At 40.7% G+C, this 27,078-nt stretch overlaps 2 protein-coding genes across 5 annotated transcripts in view; one reads left to right on the plus strand and one right to left on the minus strand.

The window, feature by feature from the left end:
* Window positions 1-13,236, plus strand: part of TPD52L1 (TPD52 like 1) — a 109,731-nt gene extending 96,495 nt beyond the window's left edge. For 2 of the 4 annotated variants that reach the window (XM_049900409.1, XM_049900418.1), the window contains exons 5-7: window positions 86-124; window positions 3,411-3,471; window positions 10,571-13,236. In XM_049900409.1, coding sequence (XP_049756366.1) covers window positions 86-124; window positions 3,411-3,471; window positions 10,571-10,705 — 235 coding nt within the window. In that variant the 3' untranslated portion in view covers window positions 10,706-13,236. The remainder of the gene's footprint in view (window positions 1-85; window positions 125-3,410; window positions 3,472-10,570) is intronic. The other 2 variants (XM_049900427.1, XM_049900436.1) reach the window with 2 other exon arrangements.
* Window positions 13,237-15,400: 2,164 nt separating this feature from the next.
* HDDC2 (HD domain containing 2) overlaps window positions 15,401-27,078 on the minus strand; it is a 28,722-nt gene continuing 17,044 nt past the window's right edge. The window contains exons 5-6 of the mRNA XM_049900449.1: window positions 19,457-19,595; window positions 15,401-15,779 (exon numbers count right to left, since the gene is read on the minus strand). Coding sequence (XP_049756406.1) covers window positions 15,682-15,779; window positions 19,457-19,595 — 237 coding nt within the window. The 3' untranslated portion in view covers window positions 15,401-15,681. The remainder of the gene's footprint in view (window positions 15,780-19,456; window positions 19,596-27,078) is intronic.

Here is a 27,078-nt window from a genome sequence, read left to right on the forward strand (position 1 = left end):
TGAATAGGAAGTTATTCATGTACTTATGTTATGCTCTTTTCTTTTTTCTTTCTTTTTCCCCTTTTAATCTGCTTTTGCCTTGAAGCTACTCCATTCGCCATTCCATAAGTATGCCTGCTATGAGGTAATGTGTGTAAATTATTTTTATATAATATTAATGCAGAATGTGTGTAAAGTTGTTACTTTATTGACATTTACTTCGTTTGTTTGTTTCCTTTATATAAAAGGAAATTACTGAAGTGCCACGAACTGTCTCATTCTCTTTTCTGATGGTCATTAGGAACAAAGCTGACAATTCCGTAGAAGTATGGTATGATGAACTTGGGCTTTTGAATAAACAGTCTCTGCTATGTGAAGCAAGAGAAGTTACTTAACCTATCCTTATGGGTTCATATGGCTGTAGGGAGGCATAAACAAAGTAATCTGTGTAAAGCACTTAGCACAGGGCCTGGACCATTCCAAGCACACTTGCAATGGTTGAAATACATCTCTTATTTCAACAAAATTAAATGCAGGCCTGGGAGAGAGTTTAAACAAAAGGGTAGAAGACTAAGAAGGCTACTGTTCTAGAAAGAATATCGTTAAGATTTGTTAAGGTTGGTATTAAGGTGAGGTGTTCACTAAACAATAAAAAATGTTGTTAAAATGACTGGTCAATGAAAATTTGTACAGGAAGCTCTTCTAGCTAAATGTCATCTTTCATGTTTGCGTGGTTTCGTGATAGAACCCGATGAAATCAAATTAATAATAATAGAGTACACAGGAAGAAATGTTAGTTTGGGAGGCAGAAGATGGTCAGCTCTTCCAAGAATTAGCTTTGCAGCCTTGGTATAATCACCTCAGTGATTATCAGTTTCCAGACTCACTGCTCTTCTCACGATGCTCTCCAGAGCCCTAGAGCTGCTTGGGGCCCCCACGGGTAGTGGGAGAAATCAAGTTTCTCGAGCCCACCCCACATCAGTCAGGACTGTGCCTCTCGTACCTGCTCTGTATATTGGGGGTTGGATTCATTATAGAGGGGATTCAGTTACTTTAAACCGTTTGAGATTACTGAAGTCAAATTCATTCTAGGATCATTTGCAGTATTAAAGTTTGTAGTTGCATATGCTATGATTAAATCTGATTAGACTGTTTCTCTCTCTTCTCTAGCATGCATGCTACTATAATTTAATTAGAGGAATGTCTGTTCTATTATGTCTGATGAAGTCTCTTCTATACTGGGGTTATTCAGTTAATTTGTCGATTTGGAAATTTAAACACAGTATTTGGCTTCCCTAATTTGGTGATAAATATGGAATATAGATTCAAGATTGCTTAGTTCATCCTTGAAAGACTTGCTGCCCTATCATAAAAAAAAATAGGAAAACCCAAATTGAGTACTGCAACCTGTGGCTCTGAGCTCCTTTCCTTGTCTGGTTTTAAATCTGGGTGTTCAAAGAAGGCTTGCAAAAAATTAACATGGTTTTTCTCTTTGAACTAGGAATCTATTTTATGGGTCAGATGCAGTCTCCATGAGCTTGCCAGAAATTAACATAAAAATGATTTTACTCATGTGACACATACCCATTAGACTTAGTTGTGTGCCTTCTGTGGTCCTGTGTAACCGACTGATGATAGTTATGTGAGCAGACCAAATAAAAACTGCAGTGGACATAAGATGCCATATATATACATGTGTATATGTATGTGTGTGTGTGTGTGTGTGTGTGTGTGTATATGCCAGTATATCATTTTTGAGCCATTCAGGTATAATTCCACTAATATTTCACCATGAAAGAGAGGCATTACAAAGGATTACTCATAGAAATTTTGACTGACAGTTGAGTCATGAGTAAGGTATGATGCTGAGGTTGGGCCCTTTGAACTCACCATAGTTATTTCATGCAGCCTGAATGCAAATGAATTTCTGACCATGTGGAATGTCACAGTCTCAGGGGGCAATTCCTAACAAAGCCAAATTCACCCAAAAATGTATTTTCCATGTTAGTTTTCTCTTGATAATACTAGAGCCCTGCTTCATTCCATACCAGAAAATGAAGTCCATGTTTTTAGCCATTCTCCTTTATGATGTTTTCCTAAGCCATTTCTCTCATTTTACTTTTTTGCTGCACTAAGAGAGAATAAGAAGTAAACATTTCTCTCATTTTACTTTTTTGCTGCACTAAAAGAGAATAAGAAGTGGTGAATCACAGATAATAACATTTAGTTGAATTATTTGACTTAAAAATGATGGCAGTCCTTGTTGCTGAAAGCTGACATGGATACAAGTTTCAAGAAACATTGTTAGTTCATTCCTGTTTCTTTCGTTGAACTTGGTGAGACCGTTTTTAATCGTAATGATATCTTTAAATGATAATGGCATGTGGCCAAATCCAATATTAAAAAAAAAAAAAAAATACGTTGCCCTTGAGTCAATTCCAACTCATAGCAACCTCATAGGACAGGGTGGACTGCCCTATCTGGTTTCCAAGGAGCAGCTGGTGGATTCGAACTGCCAATCTTTTGATTAGCAAATGAGCTGAGCACCAGGGCTCAAAACTATTAAACCCCAAATGAAGGATCTAACTCTCAAGGCAGCAAGATAGTTTATAAATTCTTTAACACAGTGAATGAATCACAAATAAAATGCCAATAGACTCTGAAAGCTTCTGTCTGGTAAGAGAGAGGAAAAGTAAAAACACTGCTAATAGCACCATTTGTGGTCACGTATTAAACTAGTAATGGGTATATTTTAACTTAAAATAATGAAAGCATTAATTGTCAGAAATATCACTTCATGGAAGTTGACAAAATGATAACTTCTTACGACATGGAAGAGAAAAAACTTATGAACATTCTTTTCCTTGAACTATTTTTGTCATGCTTCATATTGACTGAAATAATAAATAGCTTTACATCTCCAAGTGGGAAAATTCAAACATGACATTCTTCAGACAGACTTTCCATTGCTTACAAAAAACAGAGTTAGACAAAGGAGTGTTGGGATAGAAAGAGATGTAATTAGTAAATGAAAAATTAAGCTCCCTATCACTCCTTCAATTCACTGGAAATGATATGCAGTGCATTGTAGAATTATTTCAGTCTTAAGATTGCAGAAACGACACATGGGGTCACCATGAGTTGGAATTGACTCAATGGCAACTGGTGACCATTGCCAAGTGCTGTATTATTTATTCTACAGTTAAGTGTCTGACCGTTTGACTTAGAATCATACGTGTCAGTTTATGGTATCTGGACCTAACCTAGCAGAAGTGAAATGTATTTTAAAACATGGTTGGCGTAGGTGACAAAATGACAGCTAGCTCTGCTGCAGAGGTGATGTTTACCAATAAGAGCAGAAAACTAAATATCATGGTTGCTAAGACAGCCAGGTCTTTGGTGCTGATCTCTTTCTCTCTTTTTAATTTTAGGAATTCTCCTACTTTCAAATCATTTGAGGAGAGGGTTGAGACAACTGTCACAAGCCTTAAGGTACAGACAAGCGAATTCTGTGTGGTTAAGTCCATTGAATCAGGACAGTTTAGTCATTGCTGTGGTTAGTTCGAAGGTGGTGCTAGCCAGTATTCTATGCACCCATGAAGGCCAACTTGCACTAAGTCGATTCTTTTCCCTCACATATCAATCTATAAATAAAACCAGTATTGAAAAGTGTTACTGTATCATTACAGAATTGTCTGTGTAATCCATTCAGGGGCAAATTGTTCATTAATGTGAACTGGGGTTGTATTCATTACTTACCAATCTCTTTGCTGATTGGAATTCTTAATGCTATCCCACAGAAAGTAGATATGTGAGAGAGAAATGTAGGTGGGGTAAAGGATATGTGAATCTGAATTTAGAGTGTGAGCAAAAGTTCGATAACAGCTCAAAGATCCTCTAGTTTGGGCTTGCACCAGCAAAAATGAACTCAGTGCAATGTATTAAACTGCCATCCACAACCCATCAGCAACCTAAAATTGTTCACTAAATTCACATGCCGAGGACAATACGACTATCATCGAGGGAATGTTAAGCTGAGTGACAAAATACCATAATGAAATACTGAATGACAAGATATTCTGTAACAATGAGTTTGATCTCTGGGTATTAACTGAAAATAGGCCTATTACATGGTAAACCCAAAAACCCACTGCTGTCAAGTCGATTCCCACTCATAGCGACCCATAGGACAGAGCAGAACTGCCCAATAGGGTTTCCAAGGAGCGCCTGGTGGATTTGAACTGCTGACCTCTTGGTTAGCAGCTGTAGCACTTAACCATAAAAAATACTAAATTTATTGGTTGAGAATAGATAAAATAAGCTAGTCTACAGAGGAGAAAAGAGCAAATATAAAATCAGTATCATCTTAAAATGTATAAAATCAGGAAAAGTCATTAAAACTGCTAAAATGATCATTTTTTTAATAAAAAGATATCTCATAAACTTGACTTGATTACATCTTCTAACAGTTATCACTATTTTGTGTACAGGCCACTTCTGTATTTCACTGTTACCAGGAAAATTAAGAATATGATTGATCTTTAACTAGATCAAAAGCAGACATATGTGTACGTGGATTACGCAGTTCTTTCTGAATGTTCTATCACCATATTACTCTCTCTCAAATGTACAACCTGATATGAATATCTGAGGTTGTAAGTTATTCTTTTCTAGAGGTCCTAGATGCTCTTCTTGATTTTGACCCAGAGAGTCTTTCCCTTAGGGGAGGATCTTTCCCATAGTCTTCTACTTATTTAGATGTGGGATTAAGTATTTAACGCCCAAGAATGAAATAATTGCTCAGTGTTTACCATGCCTTCATTGGTTTCATTCATTAACCAGCCGTTTCTAGTAGTTCACTGTTTTGCATGTCAGCATTATAACTTATTGAATGTACACGAACCAGTCCAAACCTGAAAAACCTGTTGATGTTGAGTCGATGACAACTCATAGCAACCCTAAAGGACAGAGTAGAACTGCCCCATAGGGTTTTCCTACAGACTGCCACATCTTTCACCTGCATGAACTAGTACAAAACCACCAAACCAAACCCATTGCCTTCAAGTCGATTCTGACTTATAGGAACCCTGATAGTGTAGTGGTTAGGAGATACAGCTGCTAGTGAAAAGGTCGGCTGTTCAGATCCACCAGGCGCTCCTTGGAAACTCTATGGGGCAGTTCTACTCTGTCCTGTAGGATCGCTATGAGCTTGAACCAGTAAAAAAAAAAAAAAATTTTTTTTTTTTAGGAGCCATTAAATTGCCCCATTTGTAAGGAAATTTTTTGAAAGGGAGGGACATACAGTGTTGCAGACATTTCTTTTGCTAGAATGTTTAGTATCAAAAGGCTCAGAAATCCTAGGAATTCAATTTCTCAACTTTTGATTATTAGCCTTAAACAATCCAAGGGGGATGAATTCTTTACTTGTTAGATAACTTCTGATAAAGGAGAAGTCGTACTTTTTAGGTTTTATTTAGAAGAACAGGATATGAAGAAACGCAAGAAGAATAAAGAGCAACCTATTTTCATTTGCTTTCAGGAAATTCTGGTAAGCTCATAGCTCACGTATGATTTAAGTGTTTGGTCCACACCCCCCGTCTCTCACTTCTCTCACCTTATCGGGATGGATGGTGTAGAACCTGCCTCCTCCTTCAGATGTGCACATCCCTAACTCAGCTGATCTGCTATTAGCCTTTGTCAAGACCTCCTGAAAGTGGATTGTATGCATGCACGATTGTCTATGGGTTTAACGAGACTCACATCCCATCCACCTCCTCTGACATGGCCAATGCCTACTTCTTCTTTCTCTCCCTATCCAGGCAATGGAGAATAGCTGACAATCATGCTTTGTGTAAAACCTCCCACTTCCTCAATAATTATGAATGTCTCATTACTCTTCCCCCCCCAGACTAAATAATAGATTTATTTAACCCTGCTTTATGTAGTTTATTTTCTGCATAGTTTTTTTTTTGTCTTAAATCTCCAAAATTTTTATATCTTTCTTCAATTATGGGACCCAAGACTGCTTTTTTTTTTTTTTTTTTGAGAGAATGACTCATGAATCAGTAAGAATGAGTGAAATTCCTTCAGGTCTAAATGCTGCTTTTCTCTTCATATGTACTGTTGTTCAGCTCGATTTTTAAAACACCACTTATAGTGAACCATGCTCATGTTTGTGTTCTATTAGAGACAATGTTCTGCTTGAAGTGAGGTCCACTCCTGCCACCTTCTCACACAGTCCATCACACACCGTGTGGCGTTTGCACCCAATTGATTATTCTCCTTTATACATAATTCTGTAGATAGTTTTTCTGTGAAAAACTTGGCAATTCATCACAATCATATAAAATTTAGCCCTTTCTGCCTAAATCTTTTCAATGCTTTATGACATCTCAGCTGACGTCACCGATACAGTCAAAGAGCATACTCTCTACTTCATCCAAAACAAGGAAACCCACAGACAGGTTTAAAAAGCATCAGCCCCAGAACCAGTTCCTGTGGAACTACATTTGGTGTCTTCTACCATGTTCCAGTGAATCATCATGGACTGCTTCCCTTCCATCCATTCTGCACCCCTATAAGCAGACCATATTCTTAGGGCACCTACTTTTTGATGAATGCAGTCATGCGTCACTTAATGTCCACAATGTGTTCTATGAAATAGGATGTTATGTGATTTGGGTGTTGTGCAAACACCATATTCTATACAGGCAGTTCCCAGTTTATGAACATCTGACTTAAGCACAACCCATAGTTATGAACCAACCCCTGTAAAGCCTATTATTTTAAAACTTCGAAGTACATACAATGGTTCATAATAACAAATGGGCACTACTCTGTGATGCACATCAAAATATTATTACTGTGTTATATTAAAGATGTTTTAGTGTATCTGGAAGTGTTTCTTTAATGTTTTTAATGCATAGGAAGTCACACTATATACTACATTTTAAGACAAACATTTTACTAACTGACCTTAGATATATCCACTATGTCCCGTTCTCCGATCGGGATTTCTGAACTCTATTATAACCTTCCGGGACCACGGACATATATGTGGTCAGACGTTATTCGAAGGGATGTTATGTGGCGCATGGCTGTGCGTTACACGACCCGAATCAAATCCTTTAAAAAAAAAAAAAAAAAGGCAAGGTATGTTATACCTTTTGTTCATCAGCCAGCTGTTTTATTATGAGAGATCAGGAAACCCATCTCAGTAATTCAAATGGAATTTTAGGCAAAGAACTATTATAATTTTCAGGACATGGAGACAAAAAATTCTTGAGTGAAAGGAATTATGCTTGGAAGGGTCCAGGAGAGGTTTATAGTCCCTATCTTTACCTAAGCAGGTCTTTGCCTAAAGTATTCCAGTATGTGGTCATTAAACCCACATAGCTAGGAAACCCCTTTTATTGCACTGCCTTCCAAATTGTTATTTTCAAATAGGTTCCCTCCTTCTTCATTTTACTCGACAAAAATCAGATGTGGGAGAGTAGAATGAAACAAAGCTCAGAAGAGTACTGCAGTAATTGGTATTCACCTGATTCAACACTGTGTGCGATTTCTCTTGCAACAGAGAATTTAAGTGGGAGAGAAAAAAGAGGAGAATGGGGACTATTAATAGAGTAGATTGCATTGATGCAATCTGATTTGTTTCTCTAAGGAAAGAAATAAGGATAGGGAAAATTACATAGTTGAAAACACTCCCCCATTCTTCATGCCAAGATAACCCACAGAGAAAGGAGAAATCAAGGCTTTAAACAGAGATCAACAAACTACTAACCTGTAGGCCAAATCCAGCTGGCTGCCCACAACCTAAGAATGGTTTTTAAAATTTTAAGTGGTTGGAAAAAATCAAAAAGAGACTAATATTCTGTGAAATTAGAAAATTAAATTACAGGAAATTTACATTTAAGTGTCTATACATAAAGGTTTATTGGAACACAGCCATGCTCATTCACTTATAATTTGTGTATGGCTGCTTGTACCCTACGACAGCAGAGCTGAGTATTTATGGCAGAGACTGTGGCCTCCAAGCCTAAAAATATTACTGTCTAGCTTTGTACAGAAGGGGTTTTCTGACCCCCCCACCCCAAACCATAGAACAGAGTGCAAATTTGAATTTAATGAATAGAAGGGCTAAGAGGCAGTGAGGGATTTTAGTGACCGTTGGAGGAAAGTGCTTGCTTGTCTTGGTAGTGATTGAACTGCTTAAAACCCTGGTTCCATTTTTTAAAAGCTCAGTCCGGGCAGTGCATTTTGAGTAACGCACATTCCTGTTGTTGTTCCCGTTCCTGTCACTGATCACTTGGGTGACACTGAGATGTGAGTGGCAATTTGTCAATTGCAACATAATTATTCTATACCTTCCTTTTCCTCCAACTGGTTTTCCACATTTTTAATGGCTAAAGAAGGCCAATGTGGTTATTACTAAGACATGCATTAAGTATTTTGGAGTGTTACATATTTTTTGTGTGTGTGCTTTAAGTGAAAGTTTACAATTCAACTCAGTTTCTCATACAAAAACTTATACACATATTGTTATGTGACTCTAGTTGCCCTCCACACAACATGACAGCACACTCCCTCTCTCCACCCCGTATTTCTCATGTCCATTCAACCAGCTCCTGTCCCTCTGCCTTCTCATCTCACCTTCAGACAGGAGCTGCCCACATAGTCTCATGTGTCTACTTGAGCCAAGAAGCTCACTCCTCACCAGTATCATTTTGTCTTATAGTCTAGTCTTATCTTTGAAGAGTTGGCTTTGGGAATGGTTTTAGTTTTGGGGTAACAGAGTGTCCGGGGGCCATGACCTCTGGGGTCCGTCCAGTCTCAGTCAGACCATTAAGTCTGTTTTTTTTTTTTTAACTAGAATTTGAATTTGAGTCCTGCATCCCACTTTTGTCCTGTTTTATTGGGGATTCTCTGTTGTGTTCCCTGTCAGGGCAGTCATCAGTGATAGCCAGGCACCGTTTAGTTCTTCCAGTCTCAAGCTATTGGAGTCTCTGGTTTATATGGCCCTTTTTTCTCTGGGGCTCGTATTTTCCTTATGTCTTTGGTGTTCTTCATTCTCCTTTGCTCAATGGGTTGAGACCAACTGATGCATCTTAGATGGCTGCTTGCCACCTTTTGAGACCCCAGACACCGCTCACCAATGTGGGATGCAGAACGTTTTCTTAATACACTGTTATGCCAGTTGACCTAGGTGTCCCCTGAAACCATGGTCCTCAGAACCCCACCCTTGCTATTGTGTCCCTTGAAGTGTTTGGTTGTATTTGGAAAACTTTAGTTTTTTGGATTAGTCCAGTTGTGGTGATTTCCCGTATTGTGTGTCGTCCTTCCCTTCGCCTAAAATAATTCTTGTCTACTACCTAGTTAGCGGATACCTCTTTCCCTCCCTCCCCACCCTCATAACCATTCAAAGAATGTTTTCTTCTGCGTTAAAACCTTTTCTTGAGTTCCTATAATAGTGGTCTCATACAATATTTGTCCTTTTGTGACTAATTTCACTCAGCATAATGCCTTCCAGATTCATCCATGTTAGGAGATGTTTTGCAGATTCATCGTTCTTTATCCTTGCATAGTATTCCATTGTGTGAATATACCATAATTTGTTTATCCGTTCATCCATTGCTGGGCACCTTGGTTGTTTCCATCTTTTTGTTACATATTCTTTTGAAAGCCTTTCTAATAAGAATTTTTTTGAAATACTTATTTTTAAATTGTAAATTGATTTCTTCCTGCTTCTATTTTTTATAAGCTGATAACAAGAACACAAAAAGGGAACCTGGTAGAGCATTATGACTTTGTGTTTTCAGGGCTACTTCTACTATAAAGGCAGGCTGCCCAGGCAGGTGTGAAATTACCAGTGCCTTAAGACTAACCTATGGCCACCTCCCACAGCAGAGACCATCTAGAAAGCACGTTCAGTTGAACCACTACAGCTGTTCAAGAGAACATTCACAGAAATCCACATTGCCATGTTAAGTCCCAAGTAGAAAGCCTAATTTAAGTCACTTAGTGACATTTATACATTTGTAAAATTGGAGGAGTTAAATCTAAAATCCAGTTCTGTTTTGATCCAGTTGGTTCTCTGACGGGGGTGGGGCAGAGGCGCACAGACCTCAGAAATCCACAGATCTTGTTTTGCTCCTGAAGGGACTAGGGATCTTAACCTAGATGTGGAATAGATAGAAAACCAGAAGCCAAGCCCGTTGCCGTCGAGTCGATTCCGACTCATAGCGACCGTATAGGACAGAGTAAAACTGTCCCATAGTTTCCAAGGAGTGCCTGGTGGATTCAAACTGCTGACCTAGCAGCCGAAACATTTAACCACTACACCACCAGGGTTTCTACGGTGTTGCTAAAATTCTGATACAAAATTAAAGTTTGAATCCTGTTCCCGAACCCAAGTATGAACGGACATTTTAGCACTCTGTTAAAGGAAATGAACTTCTCTACATCCTTTTCATCTCACTTATAGAAAATAAAATGTATTTCTGAAATTGAAGTAATCAGTATTTTGTCATTCTTATGAAAACATTATAGTAATAATAATAAACCTTTTGTTTTTTGTTTTTGCCCGTTTCAGACGAAAGTAGGCGGGACGAACCACAGTGGAGGCAGTTTTGAAGAGGTGCTCAGTTCCACGGCCCATGCCAGCGCCCAGAGCTCCGCTGGAGGCCCGCGGCGGGTCGAGGAGGAGGAGGAGGAGCTGCAGTGCTAGGCACCTCCCAGCTGTAGCCGCACCCAGAGGCCCAGCCCCTGCCCAGCCCCATGTCCTAGCCGCATATCTACATATGAAGACCAAAATCCCTTTGGAAGAAACCCAGGGCTCATCACTATTGTTCAAATGGCCTCTCCACAGAGTTGAATAAAATAATTTCCATTTGTATTTGTATTGATACACATGACCACCAACCTTCAGTATTCATATTTTGCCATCTTTTAAATGCTCTAAGTTGAGCAGATACCTGATTGGTCACAACCCTTCTCTTTCTGTAATTTAATGTACATTTTCCAAACAGGTAACTATGAATTGTCTGCTTTGGCTTTTGCATTGACTGTCTTTACGATATGCATGTCCGTGAAGGCTGAGGGAACACCCCCTTTCAGTGCTGTCAAATTCACAGAACGGAGCTCTTTATGACTCTCCAGCAATGGATGACTGATCGAAAAGTTTATTAAATTCCTTATGATCCCCCTTACCAACATAAATTACATACACTTACTTCAGCAATGAAACTAATTACTTTTAATGATAAGATTTTGAGTTCTTAATTTCTGTAAGTCTTAGAGGTTATTGACGGCCTTAAAGTTGTTGGCTGCGATTCTGCAGATGCTATTTTAAATCACCTTCTACTGCTAATGGGGTGAACATGAGAGAAGATATACAAGTAATGGTGACTTCATTACCCTAGGTTGCTAAAGAATCTCCAATTCTGAAATTCTCCCCATCTACCTAGTTGGTACCTCAGGTAAGGAATATCTATTTAAAAGGGGGATATCCAAAAAATGGGAGAACCAGAGTTTTGCAACCCTGACCAGTTTGCACATTGTTGACACATATGGAAAAAAGCATCATATTAATAACAACCAGATTTCCTGGAGTAACTTTTACCTTTCACACTGTATGTTTCTCTTTCCCTCTTTTAAATGGGAACATACATTTGTTATTAGGTGGCAAAGATATCTCATCAAGATAAATTTTTGAGATGCATATTGAGTAGACCTATTAATTAAAACTCACAATTCAGAAAGTCCACGTAATATATATGTGATATTTGTATGTAAATTGTTCATTTTTTGGGTATTTATTATTAGATAGAAGTGGGTATATGTCCCATAGCGAAGTAAAGTCAATCTGAAAATTTCTCTTCAAATTAATGGAGCAGGATAATTCACACACTTCACTGAAAATCAGTCTGGTTCAGGGCCACGTAATCTCTGAGACCTGGAATTTTAGCAGAGGGAATGGGGCTGTAAAGTTTATCCCCCAGAGTGGACAAAGAAGCCCTGCTGGGAGGAGCTTTAACAGTCTTCCTAATTTGTCCTCCAGCCTATGGATTGAAGTCATTGGTCCCACAGGGCTGGAAGCCAAACACAATTCAGCTGGTTAACACGTTCAGCTGCTAACTGAAAGGTTGGTGGTTGGAGTACACCCAGAGGCTTCTTGGGAGAAAGTCCTGGTGATCTATTTCAGAAAAATCAGCAACTGGAACCCCTGTGGAGCACGGTCCTACTCTGTCACACATGGAGTTGTCTCCACAACTGGTGGTGTGGGGGAACTGTACTGTATGTAATAAGATACAATGTAAAGAACGCAGTCAAAAAGAAGGCGGCCGTGAGTTTATGAATACGGACCATTTCAAATTCATCAGGTAACTGCAAACTGGGCCCAGAGAAATTGAGTCCCTGCCCACTGCAGTGGACAAGCTAGCAGTCACAAGCCAGCTGGACGGTGTTTAGCTTCAGCCCTGTGGGACCATGACTTCAATCCATAGGCTGCAGGACAAATTAGGGAGAATGTCAAGACTGTATGTACATGAAATGATAACTGTAACAAAAAATGTATTCCAACCATCAGAAATTCCAATTGTGATTTTAAAACAAATTGGCTTTTTAAAAAAGTGAACCATTCTGTAATTCAACCCTTTACCACTTTTTTAAATACTGCAGGGTCGCTATGAGTCGGAATTGACTCGATGGCACTGGGTTGGGTTTTGATGGAAAATATTCATGCGGTCACAGTGAAACTTTATCTTTCAACTCATGTCTCAAAGATTACTCCTATTGGTAGGTCAGGCTGGCAAAGTAATCTGTGTCTTACTCTAAATTAGCTATTATAAGTCTGCTCTTGTGCCATAGAAAACAGGACAAACAGTATACTATGGAACAAAATGTCTTGATAAATCATGCCATTTACAGTGGGTTTTCGACATGAGTTCCAAAAGACTTGATGGCAACTAGTAAGTTGGAGAGAATGCTGGGGATTTAAGCTGCTCATCTGGCATTGTTTGTTTCTCCAAAATTACCTTGTCGGCTTGAACATGTTGAGCTTTACTATAAAATGGTGAATAACCTTGTGAACTTCAGCCCCAGCAGCCTCTTCTCATTCTCAAATTGGAGTTGGGGTGGATGTAATAAAGGAAGATGATGATAAGGTTAAAAAGTGATTTAATATGAAATGTAAACAACTCCTTCAAACTTGGTGTTAAAATAAAATTTCAAACTGTACTATTATTTGTCCTAATCTTACGGTTACTTTTGATAATCTGTACTTACGAATGGTAGAAGTCTTTATTGCTACATTTCTATGGGGCCTTTAGTGCATAATATAAAGGGAAGCAAAAAATAGTATCATCGTAAGTCTATCTCACCTTTAAATATGAAGACTGGCATTTTACTTAAATAAAAATGCTGGGCACAGAGAATTCTGTTTCACGAGTCAGTTCACCAGTCATTTATCCCAGAGACTTTGTGATCGATGTTTTTCAAATACATGGACACGGAGAATTATGTAACAGCTGGTGAAATGCCAGTCCACAGGGTAAAAGCAGGAAGAAGGAAATCTTTTTTGTTGTTGTTGCATTTAACCCAAGAATAATTATTTAAACTGCATCACAGTTATAGAGTTTGTTATTAAGAAGACCAATTTCAGGCAAGTAGATCTCTTTTCCAAAAAAAGAAAAAAAAAAAAATTAAGTGACAATGCTCAAATATTTATAGACATTGCTGGTGAATTCAATAGCTGTCTTCTTTTATTGATTGATCTTCATTTTGTTCTTTCCTTCCTAGATAAGATTTTATTTTATAGCACCGTTGCAATTTTTTCTTTTTTAAAACACATTATTAGCCCAGGGAGGAAAGTTTAGGACTAACTGTGAACCCCAACTTGGTAGGCAAATGATCAGCTCATATAGTTATTAAGTGACAGTATTGAGTCTGACCCAGTAGAGGTTTCCTGAGTCTCTCTGTGAAGTGTTGGCCATTTATGAAAATTACTGCAGAAAAAACATTCAAAATAAAATTCAAGAGCCACAGAAAACCTTTATCTGGGGTTATTACGTTCCATGTCTTCATGCCAGGAAAAAAAAATCCACAGTATTGATAGATGGAGTTCTGTTTTCCTACTAACCATATCTCTAATAGTAATCAGACTTTGCACTTTCTGCTTTTTAATGCAGAGCAACTATATGTACATATTTGTGTGGCTTCTGAAAAGATCATGCACCTTGCTTCCTGCAGATTGGGTATCCATGGATACTGTGAACAGTTTCCAAAGAAACAATGCCTAGAATTCTCACTGTGGCAGCCTAACAGGCCTGCTTCAAATGGGAACTGACATTTGAATTATAAAGACAGGCATCACTGTTCCACACAAAATACCTGGCAGGTTTGCATGGGTATTCTTCCTGTCCTCACCATTTGTGTACCACTGAAAGGCAAGTGGCAGTGGGGTGGGGGTTGGAGGTGGGGATGGGGCTTGTTATTTACCCTGTCTTGAATGGCCATTTCCTCTTGGATAGGAATAAATCACAGGACAGATGATAGGGAAATAAGAGGAAGAAACCTGTTTTGATGTATTCCTAACATAAGGCCTAGAGCTTTGGTGGCGCAGCGGTTAAAAGCTCAGCTGCTAACCAAAAAGTCAGCAGTTCAAATCCACCAGCTGCTTCTTGGAAACCCCATGGGGCAGTTCTCCTCTGTCCTAGAGTCACTATGAGTTGCAGTTGACTCGATGGCAATGGATTTGTTTTTGGTTTACCCCCAACTGGAGCCCTGGTTGCACACTGGTTAAGTGCTCTGCTAACCTAAAAGTCTGCGGTTAGAAACCACTACCTGCTCTCCAGGAGAAAGATGTGGCAGTCTGCTTCTGTAAAGATACAGCCTTGAAAACCCTATGGGGCAGTTCTACTCTGTCCTATAGGGTTGCTGTGAGTCAGAATTGACTCAATGGCAAGGGGTTTGGTTTTTGTGTTTGGTACCCCCCATTACATATTTCTCATCTGATCATACATAGATGTTCAAGATTTGGAAATCAGACAGTGACAAATACACAAAGGAAGACAAGTGGCATGTGAAAAGGACTGTATGCCCCAATTTATATCCCCAAATGATAGAACGGAACGGTGGTGGGATGGAACATCTTAGCTGGTTTACAAGTCTGTGATCAGGGGCCTAAAGCAGGTCACGGCACGATTCAAAATCTGGCTCAAGACAGCCATCATTTGAAAAAGGTAGCATTTCATCTGAGGAGAGAGTGCATTACTAAGACATTTTTAACTTTTTCCCCTAGCTCTTCATCACCAAGTCAGCTGAAGAATCTATTCTTAAAAGCACTTATAATTAAGTTTTCTATCATTCAATGAATCTGGCCTTCAGGGATAATTAATTCAGAATCAGATGGTTTAAAATCTCCGGTAAATAATCCAAAGTTGTAGGCTTTTAACATTTATTTATTCAGCTCATAAAAAAGGCTTCCCCCCTCAAGTTTTCATCTATACCATTTTGATCACCATATCCTGTTCTATAGCTTCTTTTATTGCCCGAATGACATGCCGCTTCTTGTTGGAGTCTGGACAACTGAAAGTAAACAGACTCACATCTGGGGAAATCAACAGACTTACGGTGGCAAACACAATGCCATGAAATGGAAAGATAACAGGTTTGTTCCAGGATCACAGGCATGTAGAGAACATCTCAGGAGTGTGGCTCACTGGAGGCTGCAGCGATGCAGGTGTTCCTTTCTGCCTCAAGTTCAGACACAAGCTGGACTATTTCAGGGTGACTGAATTTTCCTGCAAAACAAGAAGACATGGAAAAAGACATTCCCATATTCACAAGAAAATTAATTAACTGCTTCCGCTTGATCCCATGGCTCATCAGGGGCTGTGTTCAGTGATCTGACTCATACTTCGCTCACTCAAAGAATGTGATTTCCAGGTGCTGGAGAGAAGCCAAAGGCAAGCACTTGGAGTTTATTGTGTCACCCTTGATGCCACCAAGTATACGGATGAGACTTGGGCCAAGCACTGTTAGGCAGAGCCCTGATACCTGGCTCGTCCTGAGGATGCTGCATCCCCTGCAGCCCATCACATGGTGGCTGTTTTCTCTCTCACGCCCCTCTTACCATAGTGCCTGGGCCTCTTCTCCATGCTCCTCTTACTGCTCCCAGACCGTCCTCTGCCCCCTTCCTTAAAACTCATGCCCTCAGACGACACCACTCACTGCCCCTCCTGGTTGTCATCATAGAAAGAACCGTAAGTCATCCCTCTTCATGCCAGGAAGGTTACAGCTTCAGATTCATTGACGGTCTCTATTTTAATCACCGGACATGATTCTTGGTGATTTCAATGCACACGTAGACTAGCCTTCCAACAGCCCAGCCTCTCTGTTCCATGACCTCCTCTCCCGTAGATACCTCAGCCCATCCTCCCACAGGCACACCTGCAACTCATCACTGCCAATAACCGTCAGAGTGAACTGTCTCTGCTCCCAACCAGCCTCTCCACTGAGTCCCAGCACCCGCAATTCTTACCCCTCTTTTTCTCCTTGATTATTTCTATCAGCATATGTTGTTATCAGCTGCTGCGGAGTTGGTCCCTGCCTCATGGCGACCCCATACACAACTGAACGAGAAACGTTGCCCAGTCATATGCCATCCCCGTGATCGGTTGTGGATCGGACTGTCGTGATCACTGGCTGATTTTTAGAAGTAGATAGCCAGGCCTTTCTTCCTGGTCTGTCTTAGTCTAGAAGCTCTGCTGACACTTGTTAAGCATCACAGCAATGCACAAGTCTCTGCTGACAGAAAAGTGGTGGCTGCGCATGAGGTGCACTGGCTCAGAACCAAACCCAGGTCTCCCGCATGGAAAGCAAGAATTCTACCACTGACTGCCCCCCTTGGCATATAAAAATGCTCTTTTATCTCCCATCCTAAAACAAACCCTCCCTTGACCATGCATCCCCTCTAGCTTATAGTTCCATCTGTTTAGGCCCCTTGAAGGCAAATTCGCTAAAGGGTAGATTATATTCACTGTCTCTAATTCCTTTCTTTCCATCATCTCTTGGACCCCCCCAATCAGATTTTTGTTCCCACCATTCCATGAAAACTGCTATTATGAAGGGCACCGATTGCCTCCATTCGCTGAAACAGTCAGGTGGCTGATTCTCATTCCTCATCTCACCTGACCTCTCAGCAGCACCTGGCAAGCTATCACTCCTTCTCCTTTGGGACATTTTCTTCCCTTGGCTTCTGGGACCTCTGATTTTCTTACCCCAAACCTATCCTCCCCTATCTAATGGCAATTCCATTCTTCCAGCTGCTCAGACCAAAACCCTTGGAATCCTCTCACACACAAGCCACACCTAACCTCTCAGCAAATCCGGTTGGCTCTATATTCAAAGTACATGCAGAATTTGACCACTTCTCACTTCTACCACTATCACCTGGTCCACAGCACCGTTGTTTCTCATTTGCATACTGCAATAGCCCCCCTCTGGTCTGTCCGCTTCTAGCCTAAGCGACCCTTTTAAAACACCAAGTATAGCTTAAGCAAAAAGAAGAGAACAATTAATTCTAACAGGAAGGGTGAGGGAAGGCTTCAAAGAGGAGATATCCTTTTAAGGTGGGCCTTGAACATGTAAGTAGGGCTCTACCAGGCAGAGAATGTGGGAAAGGCATTCGAGTGGAGGCACTCAGTAGAAAACCCAGGAAATCAGTACCTCTATGTCAACCTCATGCGCCTACATCCCACCCAGCCACAGGGACAAAAAAGCTGAACCTGTGAACAGAGCCCAAGTGCCCACCTATTTTCCCACCTGCCCCTCCCTTAGGGACAAGGGCTGGTTTCTGATATCCCACATGTTCTCAAATGGACCTCCTAAGTCAGACACCAAAAGTGCTGTCACCCATAAGTCCTGCCACCTTGTCCCTCTCTGCCTCTCATACTAGATGCCCTGGTTGCTGACACTGGTCCACAGCCTGGAGCTCAGGATGCTTCCTTGGACTTGTGATCTAGACTACAGCCTCCTCCCAGGCTGGTTCCCTCAGCCTCACAGTCAGGAGCTCCCCTGATGCCACCAACCTGCAGCCACACCAAGGATGACACCCATGGAGAGTGGATGGATAGAAGACCAGAGACATGGGTGGCATCATACTGCAGGGCTTTTTAGGACATTTAAAAGTGCCATGATTTTATTCTTTAGAAAAGGAAAGCCATGGAAGGTTTTTTTAAATACAGATGTGATGATGCCTGCATCTGCAAAGGAGGAAAACATTGAGAAAGCAAAAAAACCCATTGCCGTCAAGTCGATTCTGACTCTCAGCGACCCTATAGGACAGAAAAGAACTGCCTCATCGGTTTCCAAGGAGCAGCTGGTGGATTTGAACTGATGACCTTTTGGTTAGCAGCTGAGCTCTTAACCACTGTGCCACCAGGACTCCCATTGAGAAAAGCAGTATGAATTAGTGAGCCTGCTGGCAGGGTCACTGCAACAGTCCCACTCAGAAATAATGAAAGCCTTGTCTAGGACAGAGGAAGTGGGGTTGGAAAGGTGAGAAGGGAAACTGAATCAACTGCAAATCATATTTTTAAATCTAGTCTATGAGCTGGAACTTTCTCTCTTTTGGTGAGGCCACGTGAGGGTTAAAGAAAGGCTATCACTAGCAGTACTCTTGGGGAGATGGAGGTTCAGCTATGCCTAAGGAGATGCAGAGAGCAATAAGAACAACAGCCACCACTAATGCTGACGCTACAGTGCTCACACTATTGTTCACACTGTATTAATCGTCTATTAGCTCTACAGGTGGGAAGTTATATCAAAAACCAGCTAATGATTATTAAAGCTTCTGATAGGTCAGGTATTGCTCTAAGCACTTTACACAAACGAACTTACTGCATTCTCAAACAACCCTGTAATTATGCCCATTTTACCAATAAGGAAACTAAGGCTCAGAGAGGTTAAGTGATTTACCAAAGGTTACGCAGCTTGTATGTGGCAGAACCGGGATTGAAACCCAAGCAGTATGACACCAGGCTGTGCTCTGAAGCACTATAATGACGACAGTGATCGAAGCTGTTTGAGATCTTCCTTTTTTATGTCTATTTCTACCTCCGTCTGACATTTATAAAGCATTACAGATTACAAAGCACAGTACCCATCTTGATCTAAGTAGGGTGAATACTATGATTCCCATTTTTCAGATGAGGGCACAGGCTCAGAGAGGTCAGGAGACTGCCCAAGGGTACACAGCTAGTGGGTGGCAGAGCCAGAACGTGAACACAGGGCTCAGATTCCAGGTCGGCTCATTCACCAACCCCTGCCTCCCACCAGGAATCGTAGTATTTTCTTTCTCAGTGCTCCATATGAAAGGGTGGGAAGAGAGTAACACCAGTGGGTTTCAGTAACGTAACTTCACTGCACCAAGGTAAGCCAAACTAAAGCTGATTCTTACTGAAAATAGCTTGAGTACCTGCTGTGGAATCATAAAATTCTTGCAGTCTCCCAGGTCTGTTCTCAAGGTCTTCATATTCCGACGCCTGTAGAATCATCTCACACTGGTCCAGCTGCTTCACGTATTTGGCTTCTGCAGTGGACTGGGTCTCATACTCCTAAGTAAAGGGACAATTAAAGCTGCATGATTCGGGCTAGTATGAGAGGTTATCCCAGGAAAATTCTAATTCTGGTACTTGAAATCAGATTCACAGCTAAAAGCACACTCAACTTCACAAAGAGGCTTCAACTTTGACAGCTTAACATTCATGCAAGAAGAAGGAGGTGCTCATAATTCCATCTAGTCCACCATATGCTTGGAAGTCTTCTTTGTTCCACTTGACTCTTCCTAGCTCTTTATTCTCGTTTAACATCCTGTCAAAATCATTATTCTTTAAGCCACCTGAGTGGCTTAGATCTTAAACCTTTTAACTTGAAGCTCAAATTTCATCCAAGATTCTCAAATTTTAATTTCCCTCTCCATTTAATGTCAGGTTTCCCTCCCCCCCACCTTTTTAAGTGAATTTCTAGCTTTATCATTTCATTTGGTTACTGCTTTGCACTGAGAATCTCTGTCCTTACTTTCTAACATTAACCCAGTTGCTGTCAAGTTGACCCCAACTCATGGCAGCCCCATGTGTGTCAGGTTAGAACTGTGCTCCATAGAGTTTTCCACAGCTGGGTTTTTGGAAATAGATCACCAAGCCTTTCTTCGTAGGTGCCTCTGGGTGGACTTGAACCTCCAGACTTCTGCTTAGCAGCTGAGCGCATTAACAGATTGGCCCCCCCAGGAACTTCACTTTCTGTATGAGGTGAATTAAATCAAGGCCTTCTGGGCTTTGACTACTGAGGATCCGTGAGTTTTGCAGGCACTGGTGTGTGTGCATGTGTTGGGGGCTGGGGGCGTATGACGGCGGTGGGAGGAAAGCAGATTATTTTTATTTCTCCCCTTTCCATTCGTCCCTCCCTCCTCAGTGCAGACCTGAAACAAAAAGTTACAGGAGATCTGCTGCGTACAATTAATACCATATATAATCATTTTTCTATTAAGACCAAAGTGTTCCCAACTGGTTTTGCTGCAAAGTTCTTGTTGGTAATTCCACCCCAGACATCTTTGAATAATGAATCTGTCATGCTTTCCTGGCAGTGTGATGTGATGTAAATCACTGAAAAGTTTCTTGGTTTTTACTAAATGCCTTAGTCTTACAAAGGCAGCTATCTGGATTTTGACAAAGCTAAAAATTCTACAGGGGAATCATTCTCATATCCAACCAAATACATTTTGTTTTAGTTCAATGGCACTTAAAAATAATTGCATTTTATTTGTTTATTCATATTCACAGTTATATACTTACATTTAATATATTCAAATTCATTATTTAACAAAAAGAAATGGAATACTCCAAGCATAGCAATCTAGGATCTTTCTTTGTTGAAAGTGCAAAGTGAGAAAAAGAAAGATTTCAGGACCATTAGGGAGTACAACACATAACAAATTCTGGTGTACTTACAGATTTCTTTTAAAAATATAAACTGTTGGATTTTTCCCTCAAAAAGTAATGGTACAAATGGTCTCAGAGAACATCTAGCTCAACTGGCATAACATAGTTTATAAAGAAAATGTTCTACATTCTACTTTGACGAGTAGCGTTTGGAATCCTAAAAGCTGAGCGGCCATCTCAGATACTCCGAAGGAGCAAGGGAGAATGGAGAAAACTCAAGATACAAGGGAACGATTACTCCAAAGGACTAACGGATCACAACTACCACAGCCTCCACCAGACTGAGTCCAGTACAACTAGAGGGTACCCGGCTACCACCACCAATTGCCCTGACAGGGATCACAACAGAGGGTCCCGGACGGAGTCAGAGAAAAATATAGAACAAAATTCTAACTCACAAAAAAAGACCAGACTTATCAGCCTGACAGAAACTGGAGAAACCCTGAGAGTATGGCCCCCAGACACCCTTTTAGCTCAGTAATGAAGTCACTCCTGAGGTTTACCCTTCAGCCAAAGATTAGACAGGCCCATAAAACAAAAGGAAACTTAAGTGGCACACAAGCCCAGTGGCAAGGACTAGAAGGCAGGAGGGGAGAGGAAAGCTGGTATCAGGGAACCCAAGGTCGAGAAGGGGAGAGTGTTGACAGGTCGTGGGGTCAGTAACCAATGTCTAAAAAAACAATATGTGTACTAACTGTTTAACGAGAAGCTAGTTTGTTCTGTAACCCTTCATCTAAAGTACAAGAACAAATGAATAAATGAAAAAAAAAATTAGTATAGGCATTCTTCAATTTCACTTCCTGGCAAGAAGGCGGGCCAGGGAGAAAGGTACTGCAGACAAAGCTCTGGAGTGAGAAGGAGCCATGGCATTTTTGGAGACTTACTGCAAGTAGTTCCTAATGACAGGATGGAGGGCTTCAGAGAGGAAGGGGCTGGAGATGGAGACAGGAGTATCTCCTGAAAGGCCTGTGGTTTAAGCTAAGGTGTCTCACCCTCATGTTATAGCTATTGGGCATCACTGAAGGGTTTTAAGCGTGAAGAGACATGATCAGATTTGCAGTTCAGAAAGAGCATTCTAGTTGCAGTGTGGATAATGGCTAGATTGGAAGCAGAGACATCAGATTTTGAGACCTTGGGGCACTAGTACAGGAGAATCTGGCCTACGGTCATGGTAATGAAGATGGACAGAAGTGGACGGATCTGAGAAATGTTAAGAATGAAGAACTGAACCAAAACATTAAAGTGAATGAAAGGGCAAGTTGAAAACAGCTTCCTAGTTTCTAGCTAGGTGGAATGATAAAATAGGGAGCAAAAAAAGAAAAGAGAAAAAAACCAATAGGGCAAAGAGGTACAAAACCAAAACCTCATGGATAACATTTAGAACAAAACTAGGGAACATGACATTCCCATGAACTTCAAAGTACACACAGGTGAGAACAAACCACCTCTAATCATAAGCCCTGCAAGGGATCAACATCTGTTTGGGAGAAAGCAGAGGGAACAAGGTGTGTGGTGGACCTGCAAACAAGCAATCTCAAAATAGACAAAAGATGTTCACTAGAATTCTCAGTTTTTAAGAACCATGGCTGACACTGGGAGGGTCTTGCCACTCCCACAGTGAATAAGCACAAGGAGCTCACATTAAGGACTGCCCAACTTGCCAGGATTCCCTCCAGGACGGGGCCCCACACAAGCAGAAATGCTGAGTGAAGTCAAAATTGAGTGGGATAAGGATAACAAAGAGGAAGAGAAGAAAAAGTCCAGATAAAAGTGGGAAAGGAGAACAAACACTACCCAAAAACAACAGAAGAGGAAGTTCTATGAATTTAGAAAAGCTATCTGAACCAAGCTTCCTTCCAAAAGTTCAGGAAAACTAACTGCACATCAGCATGAGCAACAGAAAAGCACACAGGTCAGATCCTATACAAACTTACCATAAGATAAAGAGAGTAAGAAGCGAAAATAATATCTTTACAGACAAGAAAGACATACTCAAAGGAAAAAAAGATCAATTATTTTTTGATTTATATTTCAAATATACCAAAGATCACATTATGTAAGACATGAAAGAATAACATAAAAAGAATTAGATATAAAAGAAAAAGTCATTTTAGAAATGAAGACTGTCTTGGATTGAACTATGTCCCCCAAAATGTATGTCAACTTGGCTAGGCCATGATTCCCAGTATTATGAGGTTATTCTTCATTTTGTGATCTCCTGCAATTATCCTATGTGTTATTAATCCTAAACTCTATACCTGTGATTATAACCCTATTTGGGAGTGAGTTGTCTGTTATGTTAATGAAGCAGGACATGATCTACAGGATTAGGTTGTATCTTAAGACAATATCTTTTGAGATATAAAAGACAAAAGTGAGCAGAGAGGGGAGGGACCTCAGTACCACCAAGCAAGAAGAGCCAAGAGCAGAGCAGAGCCTTTGGGCCCAGGGCCCATGCACTGAGAAGTTCCTGGACCAGGGGAAGATTGATAACAAGGAACTTCCCCCAGAGCCAACAGAGAGAGAAAGCTTTCTCCTAGAGCTGACACCCTGAATTTGGACTTCTAGCCTCCTAGACTGTGAGAGAATAAATTTGTTTGTTAATACCATCCACTTGTGGTATTTCTGTTACAGCAGCACTAGACAACTAAGACAAAGACTAAGCAATAAGGAATGCAAGGATAATTAAACATGATATATAATGCCTTAAAAGAAACAGAAGTTGAAAAGGTGGTTAAGTTAAAAGTCAAAAAAAACAAAAATGAAGAGCATATAAAGGGTTGGGATAAAGTGACAAATCTGAAGATAGGCAAAGAAGACCCAATATACAGATACATAGCAGTCCCTGTAAAAAGAAAACCAAAAGGAAAAACTACAAGAAAATTTTCTTGAAATTAAAAAACAAAGATTTTAAAGTACATACTGAGAATGTATACTTAGTACCTGCAATGCCCAACATCAAGACATAGTCTAGTAAACTTAACAGACTTAAAAGAAAAAAAAAAAAAATCCTTTCACCATCTAGGCAAAAGAGCATGTGCATATAAGGAAAATAAAATTAAATTATGATCAGCCTTCAATAGCAACACTTTATGTCAGCAGAAAACAGCATAACATATTTAAGAATTTCAAGGAAAGAAACTATGAGCCAAGCACAGTTCCACCACCCCTACCAGGTGCCATCGAGTTGACTGTGACTTATGGTAACCCAAAGTGTGTCAAGAATAAAACTGTGCTCCATAGGGTTGTCAATGGCTGATTTTTTGGCAGTAGATTGCCAGGCCTTTCTTCTGAGTTGCCTCTGGGTAGGCTTGTACCTCCAACCTTTCCATGAGCGGCTGACAGTGTTAAACTTTGCAATACCCAGGGACTGTTTCTACATATATGTGTGTGTGTGTGTATTAAAAACAAACAAAACAAAACAAAAATAACCAACTCAGTATCAATGAGTATCCCTAATGCACATACGATGGTCTTGAAATACCATTTTGTATTTAAAAACAAGCAAAAACTAAAACAGGCTTCTTGGAGTTCTGGGACAGAACATGTTCAAGACGAGCCTGAAACACTCTGACATTCCTGCTGTCAAGGAGGCCATCAAAGACAAATAGGGTCATGTCAACTTGAAAAAGATCCTACTGGCCAAAGAACAGACAATGTGGACTTCAATAGGGTAAGAACTGCAATGGATTGAAATCCATTAAATATATTTAGACTCACAGGTTCCTAACGATATTAAAAAAAAAAAAAAAAAAAACTTAACTTCTTACCTTTTAAGAATGAAAAGGAACCCAGTCATTATGTAAAAAATTGGATAAATAAAAGGAAAGAAGCAAACATTTATCCCACCTTTCCTACATGTGATAACTTCAACTTTGGTTAAAGAGCAGATGAAGGGAAGCATCTGCCGATAAAATGATTTCAGCTACTTACGAAAAAATAATAGAATATTACCATTCTGTAGCCCCAAAAGATTAAGGGATATAAGCATGAATGGCTGTTAACATTAAAAAAAACGAAGAAAAACCAAGTATTATGTGCTCCATGATGAAAGAGCCCAGCACCATCTACAGTCTCGTCAAAGGAATCCAAGCTGAGTATGACCCAGCCTGTGGATCCAGCTGCCAACATGTAGAAAATAAGAGGACAGGAATACGTAAACTGCACCATGAGCATGCAATCAGCAAAAATCCAGAGCGTGGGAAACACCATAGGCCAAAGAGTCCAGATTCTTTAACAAGTAACTGTAGGCAAAAGAAAGGGAGGAGGGGCTGGGGGAGGGGGTAGAAATTGTACATTAAAAGAGACTTAAAAGATGTATTAAGCTTTTAAAAAATGGGCAGGGTTAAGCTACAACATCTAGGGATGACCACTTGGGTGATAAAACCATAAAGGAATGCAAAGAAGTGGTTATTATAACAATCAGGGCAGTGGTGAACTTGTTTTGAGGGAGGGAGCCACTGTGCTTGGGTCAGGGCACATGGAAGGGTTTTTAGGGTAAATGAGGAAGTTCCAACTCATGATGAGCTGCAGTTATAAGAATGTTCTCTTTTAAACAATTCAGTATTCTATACATTGTTTTTTGTGTGGTTTTCTGTTTCGTTTTTTAATAAAAAATTTTCTAAAAAATAATAAAAATGTCTGGATAGCGAGTATGGCCATGAACCTGCTGAATTGAGTTTTCTGTGGATATCCAGGTAGACCTGTTCAATAGCTGTTGGATTTATAAGTCTGGGAAGATTTTTCAGGAGAATATATGGAGTAAGACAGAGCCCTGGTGGTGCAGTGGTTAAGAGCTACCACTGCTAACCAGAACGTGAGTTCAAATCCACCAGCCACTCCTTGGAAACCCTATTGGTGGAGGGGGCTGGGGGGCCAGTTCTACTCTGTCCTATAGGGTCACTATGAGTGGGAATTGACTAGACGATAATGAGTTTTATACGGAGTAATCAGCTTATGATCATTGGGGCCCAGGAGGGGTGTGTAGAGAAGAGAAGAAGCCAAGGATACACAGGAGGCAAACATAAGCTCTGAAGAGATGGGCCGAAGAAGAGATACACCTGAAGAAACTCGGATGGAATAGCCAGAAAGGTACATGGAAAATCAGGAGGCAACAATGCCACAGACCTGAGGGATGAGAGAATTTCAAGGAGGAAGCAGCCACAGGGTCATACTCAGTCAATAGGTCAGGTAGCACACATGCAGTTCTAGAAGGGCCTGTGGGATCGAGCCACAGAGAAGCAGTTTGTGACCTGAGCAAGAACAGTTCATGGTGGTGCCATAATTCACCCTGTGGTGGGATTTCAGGAAGGGGAGAAGGGATTGTAGACAACTCCTTAACTGCTTAGTCCTGTAGGGAAGTAGGGAAAGATAGGATCCAGGGACATTTGTTTCAAAAATAGGGTTTGTTTGAACATATTTCCAAAGTTACAAAAAAGAGGAAGACGGGTTGAAGGGGGAAACTGAAAAATCCAGCTTAGAGGGTGCTCATAGCTCAGTCAGGAAGAAGGATGTGCCTGGGGCATGAGGAAGGGCACCCGTCCACTGAGACAGGAGGAAACGTGGAGACATACTATAAGTGAAGGGAGAAGGTAAAGAAGTTCCCATCTGACAGCCTCTATTTTCTCAATGAAGTATGGGAAGAGATTATTTGCCATGAAGTCACGGAAGAAGAGGCAGGGTAGGAGCTTGAAGAGAGGGACAGATACCAGATGTGGGGCCGGAGACAGGGAGGTGACTGGGGGACCCCTGAGGAAGTGCTGCCACCTGAGGCCTGGCTGAGCTTGGAGGCCGTGACACGTAGTGACCTCAGTCCCTAAGGTGGGGCATGCCCCTACAAGACGCTCTGCAGCCTTCAGGTGGGACAGGAAAAGACAAATGACAAACATGACTCAGATTAGGGTGTTGTAGAGCAACAGAAGGCCAAAGAGTTCAACCAGAAAAGAGATTCTAGTTCTACGTCTTAAAAATGGAGGATTAAAAAGGGAAGGAAGGCAAGGAAAGGAGATGAAAATTTTCCTCCCTCTTTCTTGGGGAAAGGTTGGCCCTAACTAAAGTTTTGATATGTAAGAGATTTATCCCTGGCATCACCCACTCATGC

The sequence above is a fragment of the Elephas maximus genome, chromosome 1 (assembly GCF_024166365.1).
Source record: "Elephas maximus indicus isolate mEleMax1 chromosome 1, mEleMax1 primary haplotype, whole genome shotgun sequence".
NCBI classification, from domain to species: domain Eukaryota; kingdom Metazoa; phylum Chordata; class Mammalia; order Proboscidea; family Elephantidae; genus Elephas; species Elephas maximus.